Source organism: Gymnoscopelus braueri, assembly GCF_963280865.1.
Source record: "Gymnoscopelus braueri genome assembly, chromosome: 1".
In the NCBI taxonomy this organism is placed as follows: Eukaryota; Metazoa; Chordata; class Actinopteri; order Myctophiformes; family Myctophidae; genus Gymnoscopelus; species Gymnoscopelus braueri.
The window spans coordinates 15,050,896-15,061,827 of NC_137603.1; the positions used below are offsets into that span (position 1 = coordinate 15,050,896).

At 39.9% G+C, this 10,932-nt stretch overlaps 1 protein-coding gene across 1 annotated transcript; it reads left to right on the forward strand.

The window, feature by feature from the left end:
- The first annotated feature begins 2,005 nt into the window (after positions 1 to 2,005).
- On the forward strand, positions 2,006 to 9,930 carry psmd14 (proteasome 26S subunit, non-ATPase 14). Its single transcript, XM_080425808.1, has 11 exons — positions 2,006 to 2,109; positions 2,960 to 3,015; positions 3,238 to 3,309; positions 3,617 to 3,736; positions 4,219 to 4,289; positions 4,998 to 5,148; positions 7,355 to 7,462; positions 8,143 to 8,217; positions 8,303 to 8,428; positions 9,576 to 9,638; positions 9,761 to 9,930. Exons 2-11 carry the CDS (start codon positions 2,968 to 2,970, stop codon positions 9,857 to 9,859), a joined length of 933 nt encoding a protein of 310 aa, XP_080281934.1. The 5' UTR covers positions 2,006 to 2,109; positions 2,960 to 2,967; the 3' UTR covers positions 9,860 to 9,930.
- The last annotated feature ends 1,002 nt before the right edge of the window (positions 9,931 to 10,932 follow it).

Below are 10,932 nucleotides of genomic sequence, written 5' to 3' on the forward strand. Positions count from 1 at the left end.
GCACAAAACAATAAACAAATAAACCAACTAACCCTACCATTGCTTTTAAACCTGTCCTAATATGAAATAAAAATTACATGAGAAATCTAATCTAACTACTCTAGTTTAACCTGAATCAAAAGATGGCATATTACAAAAAGCTGGCGCCACAGTACCATCTCCACAACAGTGTTAACCTGCTTTAACATTAGTAACCCAAACAGTTAAGTTAGGCTGCTCTGATGACTTAACATTTAGTGGGTTCAAACAACTCAAGGTGGACTCAAACCACCACTAACTAATACATAACTTCAGAACGACTTGCACTCCAGCAAGCTTAATGAAGTTTTTACTGAGTACACATAGGGACTGGAAAATTATATAAACATATACACACAATATGGCAGGTGCGTAAGGGACAGCACTACTGCAAGTACTTACAAAATCCTCAGGTGTTTGGTGTTAATAAGTAGCCAACCCCAACCAATCACTGGAAGGGCTGATGATTGGCATCCAGCACTCAGCAGATAGGCAGCACCTGGAAGTAACCACACCTACTCACAGACCAACTCTCTGACAATACACTCTACTGTCACACTCTTCCACTGACATACTACTGACACATACACATTCTAACAAGACAAATGCTCCCTGGGCACGAAACATTTTCATGAATTATTTGAGGACCACTGGTTAAAATCAAAAATTTTTTCTTTAAGCAACAAGCCCAAAAAAAAACGCAACTACCAATTTTTACAAGCAACTTTACAGAAAAAGAAGCCCAATGTCGCTTATAATAAGCTGACATGGCAACGCTGCAATGAACCCCATTTTGTACTGTGTTTAGTAGTTAAATTGAATGACTGCAGCGCCCCCTGGCGCCATATCCTTTGAACACAAAAAGACTAGCGTCATCATCAGTGCGACGGCAGTGTTGCCATGTCCGCTTATTATAAGCGACTTTGGGCTTCTTTCTTTGTAAAGTTTTTTTTTGGGCTGGTTTCTTAAGTGTATTTGCTTCCAGCCTAAAAAACGCAACTGGCAAGGCTTATTTAAACCAGTTTTTCTCAAACATTTTCATGTCAAGGACCCCCAAATTAATATGCATTTGTCTGACTCTGCAGACAATCAATCAACCCCCCAATCTGAAAATATTATGTATGCCAGGCAGGGAGGTCAGGCCCCCTGACCCAGGGACCCCCATACAATTGCAAGATTATTTGTGGTGTTAAAATGTTGTTGTTTTTTTTATCCAATTTTGAAAATAGCAGATCTACAAGCTCAGCGACGCGTTGTGAGCTTGTAGATTGGCTATTTTCAAATAGCCGATGCATAGGTTTAAATAGCCCCTACGGAACCTCTCCCTCCGCTAAGTAGCTCCGAGATGAGGTCCCTCTTTAATTCCTGCCGGCTGCGGTAGACATTTTCGCACATTTTCCAGTTTTACATGTTTCTTACCCCTTTCTGCACATCGTATCCAAAAAGCAAAGCAATTGCGCCACTCTCTCAGATGTTTTAAGTTCTAGCGGAACATAACAGCTTCCAACGTGTTGAAGAAAGTATTTAATTTGCATCGGATTTCATCTGGTTCCATAATATTTTGCATTAGAAGATGCAATTCAACATTTGACCAGTAGGGTAATCAGTAATGTTATCTCTACGGGCGCAACTCTTGCGCAATGTCTTAAAAACATGGAACCGGATGAAATCCGATGCAAATTAAATACTTTCTTCAACACGTTGGAAGCTGTTATGTTCCGCTAGAACTTAAAACATCTGAGAGAGTGGCGCAATTGCTTTGCTTTTTGGATACGATGTGCAGAAAGGGGTAAGAAACATGTAAAACTGGAAAATGTGCGAAAATGTCTACCGCAGCCGGGCAGGAATTAAAGAGGGAGGGAGAGGTTCCGTAGGGGCTAAGGTTTAAAGTGCTCATGTGGCCTAGTTGTTTCTTTTGGGCTTGTTTTGACCTGGCTACTTATTTCTCTCACTAAATATGGCAACGCTTAGTGCGACGGAAGTGGCTTCCACCACAATGAGAGAGAATTCTGGCTGATTCATTGTAGCCTGTAGTTGGACTGCACGCAACGAACACACTATACTCTTACAAATTGACACATTTGAGAACAGGTAACTGGAATTAAAACTATGAATACCTAGCAAAATGTGTAATGTACAAGTTAAACGGTGTAGAAAAGCGTGTTTTTGTTGTTGTTGTTAGTTAATGTTGATCTTGTTTTGTTTTGTTATGCTACGTACGCCTGCTAACAAGTCACTGTAACTTGGTAAGCTACGACTAGCGGTTTTCATGCTTATTTTCTAAGTTGATGTCATAAAATCTATATTATAACTATGCTCAATCAATGTCCGTTATTTATTTTCCACCACTGGTCAGATGCCGGGAATAAGCAACCAACCTGAACCTAATAAGTTATTAGGTTGTTTTTGTATTCCCGGCATCTGACCAGTGGTGGAAAATGTACTCTCATGTTTTACTTAAGTAAAAGTAGAAATACCGCAATGTAGAAATACTCTGCCACTCTATTCAAAATCTACTTGAGTAAAAGTACAAAAGTATAGACATCAAAATGTACTTAAAATAACTTTTCAAATGTATACAAATCTTTTGAAAATAGCTGATCTACAAGCTCGGCTATTTTCAAATGGCCGAAATGTGGGCTGAAGTGGTTAATGTATGTGTTTCAAATAATTGTATTGGAGTAAAAGTACAATATTTGCCTCTGAGATGTTGTGGAGCAGAAGTAAAAGTATTGAAAATTGGTTATACTCCAGTAAAGTAAAGGTACCTCAAAATTGTACAAAAAGCACAGTACTTCAGTAAATGTACTTAGTCACTTTACACCACTGCATCTGACTGAATCTGACAGCGTTATTGGCCTTGCTAATCCAGCATAGCAGGGTCTTTGTTGATAGGTATTTTAAACTAACTGAATTGTTTAAAACCTTTTTTCATCATCAGATTTCAACATGGACCGGCTGCTGAGACTCGGAGGTGGGATGCCAGGCCTTGGTCAGGTAAGTTTGAACTTAAACCAACAGCTCTGTTAATGGGTTAGTTTACAATAACAGTTTACAAGCTCACTACAGTCACAATGTGAGCTTGTAGATTGCTATTTTGTATAGCCAGCCCATAGTATGAAATAGGGCTGTGGTTAAGAAACATTGTTAGGTTTTAATTAGCAAATTGCCTGGCATGTGAATGAACGGCCATTTAATTGTGCTGCGTTTGTTTTCAAGGGCCCTCCCACAGACGCCCCTGCTGTGGACACAGCAGAACAGGTGTACATCTCATCGTTGGCACTGCTCAAGGTAAGGATGCACCTCAACAAAAGTTTAAAATTATCACACTTGTTGAAGTTATATTAACCACATGAACCCTAGCATCCTTATTCTGGGGGTGAACCTTTTTGCGAAAATGGTACATCTGCAAGCGCACAAAAACGCATCGCAATGCGACACATTGTGACCATGAAGATGGGTTCTTTTCGGTGAGGTGTTAACTTGGGAGATACTAGTGGACCTATAGACCCCTATGGGACCCCGTTCAACCAAGCACATAGGGTTTAAGTAATATGAAATCTGTGACATATCTCTGTATGTTTTTGCTCTCTGCTAGATGCTGAAGCACGGCCGTGCTGGAGTGCCAATGGAGGTCATGGGGTTAATGCTGGGAGAATTCGTTGATGACTACACCGTGCGAGTGATTGACGTGTTTGCCATGCCCCAGTCAGGAACTGTATGAATCTTTATAATATTAAGATTTAACTCTGTTTATTTTGTTTGCTGTGAAAATATCCTGATGTTCATATTCACACAGAATTATTCATTTAGTACTTGGTCATGACTGTCTGTACACGATCATGAAATTGTATTTGATGATTAACAATTTAATTGTGTTTTTCGCATTGAACTTTGGAACGTATAAATACAAAATACATTTTGTTTGGCTTTTAGGCTTCATAATTTTTTTTTTCACAGGGCTGATACGACAAATAATTGAAAGAAAGAACTGATATATAATTTAAAAAAAAAACATAGCTAGATAGATAGTGGAAATAGTCGATCTACAAGCTCACAATGCGTCACCATGTGACGCGTTGAGCTTGTAGATCTGCTATTTCCACAATTTATTGAAAATGTATGAACATTTTCAACGTGGAAATTATTTATGCAAAATAACTTGGACTATTCAAATAATTGTGGTTCTCTACCCTATAGGGCGTCAGTGTTGAGGCTGTGGACCCTGTGTTCCAGGCCAAGATGTTGGATATGCTGAAGCAGACTGGCAGGTGAAAATGATGCACATTTTGGAGAATTTCTTAAACTGAAATTGACCATGTTGACATATAAAGCACTGTTCATTGAGTTGTAACCAGGCCAGTATTAGACTGGCCTTGTTTGATTTTCTTTTTATTGTCAACATGGCTTTCAAAAATTCCAAGACCCAAGAATTTCACTTAGTTACAAGTATGGTCCATCTGCCAAAGCCAATACATACCAAAAACCTGTTAAAACAAGTCCCAGAGCTGTACTGTCACTTTGGGCATTTTTCCTGGAACAACTTTATGAGGTGATGGAGAATGCCTTTTCAACCACGCAACTAAGCACGTTGCCTTATTTACATAATGAAAAAAGCCATCACTTCTAAAAAATGTTCCAGGAAGATTACGATGCCCGCATTCAACGCAATTAGGAATTGCGCTGCGCCGACCAAAGCAACAGTACAGACTTATTTTATATGATTTTTGACAAAAAAAAGTGTGTAGTTTCCTCACATTTTAATGGGCTGAGTTATATACTGTCCCTGGAGCATTCAAAGATTGTGGAAGAGATAGACTGGCTTTAGATACTTCAATTATTTGGTAATAATGACATGAATAAACTTGCTCACACTAGAATGTCTGAACACATAGGTGTTTGTGCCTGAAATATAGTAATGACAAATTAAACTGTCCTGTAAACATGTCTTGACGGTCATCTCTCATGTCTCTCACCAGGCCAGAGATGGTGGTGGGTTGGTACCACAGTCACCCTGGCTTCGGCTGTTGGCTGTCTGGGGTGGACATCAACACACAGCAGAGCTTTGAGGCGTTGTCAGAACGAGCTGTGGCTGTGGTGGTTGATCCCATTCAGAGTGTCAAAGGAAAGGTATGGATGTATGCACATACGGTGAAGAAGCCGTGTACAGTATATAGCAACATACATTTGTTGTAATTTTTGAATATGTTTTTCAGAAAACATAGGTCAGGATTTAGAACGTTTTTTTAGAATCCAATCCTTTCTATTTTTATATTGTGATTTGTGTCTACTAAAAATGTGATTGCCAGTGGGCGGCGGGAGTAGGTTTAACATGATCTTATCTCTATTTATCACAATCGAAAGCATATAACGTTACTACTCTATGGAGCACGGAGCAACGTTTTGGTGAAGGGAGAATGCGAGGTTGATTCATGTAAAGGGGACACAAGGTTTAGAACTTGTAGATCGGAAACATTCGACTGGGGTTGGATACAGTGTGCCTTCTCAAAGAGAGGGTGATGCGTGCCTGCTCAAAGCGAGGCGCCTTGCAGTCCCCGGCTGGCTTCTATTTCCACTCAGCTGGACATTGTATACTGCATTGGTTCTCAAAGGGGGGTCCGGGGACCCCCAGGGGTCCTTGAGGGAGTTCCAGGGGGTCCCCAGCAAAATGATGGATAGGAACCAAATGGACTCTTATGGGTCTGTAACTCTGTAACTCCGTTGGGTTCCATTTGGTTCCATTTGTACACTCTCAGAGTTACATTAACATTGATTTTACAATATAAAACATCCGGGTCCCAGAGATGGAAAAGCCATTAAATAGGGGTCCGTAGCCTAATGCATGTCAAACTGGGGGTCCTTGAAATGAAAATGGTTGAGAATCACTGCTAGGCCGTAACAATCTTCTCTTATGAAACCACTGGTATACTGTACACATGTGGCACAGTGTCACTCACTCAAGAGTAACAAAACTACAGTAATGTTGGCTAATGTTACAAGATCGCTACATGCCGTGTCCATCTGTGTGAACCAACTATAATGTTGGCAATAACCTAAAAAAGTAAATTTCTGAAATCATGGATTATGATTTCAGAATGAGTCATTTATGAGAAAATAATGCATTGGTAGTGAACCAAGTGGATGCAGGGATTAAGTGCAGCTGGAGTTGGTCATGATTATAATTTGCGGTTGAAATTGAGTTTAAAGGAGACAAGCATAATTATGTCCAGATCTATCAGATGTTTTCAAAGGACATACAAGTTGCTTACTCTGCCACAAAGAAATAAACTATGCACACAACAAGGGCATCCATGCTGTGCTGCCATTGCAAAGGAAGGAAATCTATGATGTCATGATGACAGTGTAGCCGGCAGACTTCTACCCACTACCCAGACATAACCTCACGTCAACCAGGCTTTTCCACACAGCGGTTTTCATTCCAAACTACCTAACGTGATCTGGCCATGCATACTCTAGAATTCCCCAAATGGTTTCTGGTTATGTATCCGGTTGGAACCACTTTGTTGTTGTTCCCCCACATAAATGCCGAATCAACTAATCTAGTCTCGGCAGTCGTTTGAATAAAACATGTATATATCAAACGATTATTATACCAAAAAAAAACAGATTATACCTCTGGCTGAGGGAAATAATTTTGGAGGACGCCAAGTTATTTCCGGTCTAGACCGGATCAGAAAACTGCAAAAATTGTTGATTTCAGTCATAACCCAGACAGGCCATACCCCATGACCCCTCAAGTGGGTCTGTCTTGTCTTTTTCCACCCAACCAGAGTTCATGCCTGGTCTGTCTTTCCTCACTGAACAGGCAGAGCACTGTCAGTCATTCTGTTGTACTTGGCTCAGAATGGGAAAGACTACTAGAATGTTGCCCTGGAAGGCTGCAGGGACATAAATAGTAAAATGCCGTTTGGGGGAAGTTCAGTGAGACTGTTGGCTTGCCAGGTTCAATAAAAATCTTTAAACAATTTAGACCACCTCAGCCTCCACCTCCAATGCAGGAGAGCAATGAACCTCACTCAGCTTCACTAACCATTGGATGATGATGGTGCAGGATAAATGACAGGCACCCAGAGTTTATGTTGGACAGATTTCAGGAGGGGAAACATCAACAAAAAATGTTATTTATAAAAAAAAAAGTTTTTTCAAATGGTATGTCAATCCAAAAGGATGGCATGTGCCAAAACATTTTCAACTTGAGCTTGTGAGAACTGACATGTGCCCCTCCCCCCCCCTAGAAAATGTATGACGTCAGTTGTCATCTGTATGCCACGTTATATTGTATACACATTACATCTCACTCTGCACTCTTCCTCAGGTTGTAATTGATGCCTTCCGACTGATCAATGCCAATATGATGGTGTTGGGCCATGAACCAAGACAAACCACATCAAACCTGGGTCATCTGAACAAGCCCTCTATCCAGGTAATGGACAGTAGATGGCAGCATCAGCTGGCAAAAGGGAGTGTTTGACTTAAGACAAATCCACTGGTGGGAGTTTTTGTGCATAGTTATATACATACAGATACTGCATCGTTCATTGCTGTCAATGGGGCCGCCATATTGGTGAGCGCAAGCCGTGCCTCCTAATACATTTATGCTCCATTTATGTATGTCTAAGCAGGAGGTTTCTCCACAATTAAAACCATCATAACTCGCTGAATTCTCAACCGATTTTCAAGCAGTTTGGCTTGTTACAGATGTTATGTAGTTATGTTATGATATAGGATACTTGGTTAAATAAAACATTTGGGTTTATCGATCGATACTAGTAACCGTAATGATTCTGAAAAGGTCTCGGGTACTTATGGTATATACGACTCGGGCATATTTCATGTAGTGGAATTATGGCAAGCTGATCCTCATACATGCATTAGGAAGCACGGCTTGCTCTCACTGATACAGTATGTGACGATGTTGACGTAAATGGCAAATGAGCCATCTACGTGTTTACGTCTAGGGTTTTTTGGTACTTCCATGTTCAATCATAAAATGTTTAAACAGGATTTTGGATGTGCTTTTTGAACCTGTGCAGAATGCATAGGCCACATTTGTGGTGCCTAATATGTTTAGCTTTCTTACATTTAGTTCTCTTGTTTTTTCAGGCTCTGATCCATGGACTGAACAGACACTACTACTCCATCACTATCAATTATAGGAAAAATGAGCTGGAGCAAAAGGTTTGAATGGCACACATCTCTTTGCCAGCCCTTTCACCCATGGTTTTGATTTAGTGAAACTTAAGTGTATCCCCTGTTGTTTTAGATGCTGTTGAACTTGCATAAGAAGAGCTGGATGGAAGGCCTGACCCTCACTGACTACACTGATCACTGCAAGCTCAATGAGACCATTGTCAAGGAGATGCTGGAGCTGGCAAAGAACTACAATAAGGTAGGGCTGGACGATATGACTTCAAATCAATATCTTATGTCAAACCTTTGCCTCGATTACGATTAATGAACGATTATATAAAAAAAAGAAAATGGCAGATGTGAGCTTGTACATTGGCTATTTTCACAGGCCACCATTGTACAATAAGTATAATACAGGCCAGGGCATAAGTGGTTAACCAGACTGATCGATTTTGTCGATTATTAAAATAAATCTAACATTTTTCGTGTCGATTTGTTGATAAGCCATTCAAAAAAGTTATTTAAAAAAAACCTGCGTCTCAATTATTCAATTAACCTACATGAGCAAGATTAAGCATGCCAGAGGTTCTATATGTAGGTTTCCATATATGTTCGTTTAATTGCCCGGCCCTACAAAAACCCATGTAAAACCGGGAAAAGCATCCGTGTCATTTTAGATCTTAGCATTGGCACGTTGTGCCACGCTGCGAGCTTGTGCATCTGCTATTTTTGCAAAGAAATTGTGAGAACCACTGATTTAAGAAGGCATTTGTAGAATCAGCCTCGGGTCTTAATTGGGTATGGTACAGCTGCAAGGAGATGTGGAGGGCTTTCATGTTGTGCATCGCATGCTCTTGTAGAAAACTACCTGTTATGATGGTGTCTCCAAAGGAAGGTATTAATCAACGGTATTTTAATGACGTCACACGCGCACGGCACACACATTTTATTTTACCTTAAATTAGGAAACATGTTTGTATAGGAAATGTTTTTTAGCTTAGTTTTAGTCTTTTTAAACTAATACAAAGTCAAGGAATGCCATTAATTATAGAGCTGAAACTAAAAGTTTGCTTTGAACGAGTTATCTTTCTCTTCTTCGACGGTGGCTGAGGCATTTCTGCGTACAGATAGGATACTGGCAGCAGCCCTACTGAAGCCAACATGCTGTATACTGGTTCTGCTTTTTGCCTATAGATGCGAGGTGTGAGGAATCTGAGGATACATTTTCACACTCACTTGTAAACCTGTTATGCAAAGTAGCCATTTGGGTACTTGGCTCGTGAATCTACGGGCGAGGGGGGGCATGTTCTAGCGTGCCGTGCCTTACCTTGCGCATGAAAAAAATTACTGGCCACACTGGCCTCCACGACACCACTGGTATTAATGATTATTTTTTTCCAACCCAGGCTGTTGAGGAAGAGGACAAGATGACCCCAGAGCAGTTGGCCATCAAAAATGTTGGAAAACAGGTAATGGATGTGAAATTTCAACTTTCAAATCCCAAAAATGTTGTCCATGGTTGTTTACAACCAATGATGTTGATAACCAAGAAATAATGAAATACCTTATCATGTGATTGTCATTTTTACAGGATCCTAAGAGGCACTTGGAAGAGCACGTTGATGTTCTGATGACCTCCAACATTGTTCAGTGCCTAGCTGCCATGTTGGATACAGTAGTCTTTCAGTAAAGCCTTCTATGTATAACTGTTAATATTGCAATTGTTTTCTTTTATATAAAATAAATATGTGTATGACGTTATGACTCAGCTTGTGTTTTTCATAAATGTACACATTTCCCACATGCTGCTGTATGTACTTTTGTTGTCAGATAGTTTTTAGCCTCATTAATCATGCGATTACAAACCCATTATCCCATGCAAACTACCATTTATGACCTCTAGGTGGAGCCACAGATGGGCCGGGATAAAGTAGAATTCATTAGTATGAGCTTATATGCAGCCAGTGAAGAGTAGAATAGGTTTGTTCATAGTTGGTTCTTAGATAATTGCATGATAATTCAGTGTTCTCAATGTCCATAAAAGTCTTAAAATGATGTGGACAATGTGTACAATTGTTTGCCAATAAGAGGGAATTTATTTGTTTGCATATTACCAAGGCGACACAGCTTCTGTTCTCCCCATATAGTTATCTGCAGTCTGTCTAATTCATACGGTCTCTCTAAAACCGAACATGATAATCAAATAGAATCTGGCCTGTCCTCTGAATAAGAGATGTAGCTGTCAGTGCCGAGTTCATGTCACATTGATATGAACTCATTTCAAATGAGGAAGTGAAAGAGGCTAGGGCTGAAATTGTTCGGAAATCTGTGTTTGCAAGATTATTTCTGTTGTAACAATACTTCATGGCAATAACCGTATATTTCCCTGCATTGTGCAACAGAAATAATCTACCAAGAAATGTCAGAACTTTTTGTGGTGTGTGTGTGTAAGTATATAGAATATATATACACACCATCATTGCTGACATGGGCCCTATTCTGGGCGCCACCTTACCCATTATCCCTAAACTTCTTTGCCATTTTTTTACTATTTTGAAAAACATTTTCAAATAGTTCAAAAAGCCAATCTACAAGCTCACAACGTGTCGATGTAGATCTGCTAGTTGAACTATTTGATTTTTTTGTTTTTTTCAAAATAGTAAAAAATGGCAAAGAAGTTTAGGAATAATGGGTAAGGCGGCGCCCAGAATAGGGCCCGCCAAACTGCCAATGCAGAAGGGAACAAAAAATGTAAACTGTTAA

What these genes read in the sequence shown, in the direction of transcription:
- psmd14 (XM_080425808.1), top strand. Translation starts at nt 2,968, where the DNA reads ATGGACCGGCTGCTGAGACTCGGAGGTGGGATGCCAGGCCTTGGTCAG. An exon ending in CCATGCCCCAGTCAGGAACT is followed by an intron (nt 3,737 to 4,218) that starts GTATGAATCTTT and finishes TCTACCCTATAG; the next exon opens with GGCGTCAGTGTTGAGGCTGT. An exon ending in AAAATGAGCTGGAGCAAAAG is followed by an intron (nt 8,218 to 8,302) that starts GTTTGAATGGCA and finishes CTGTTGTTTTAG; the next exon opens with ATGCTGTTGAACTTGCATAA.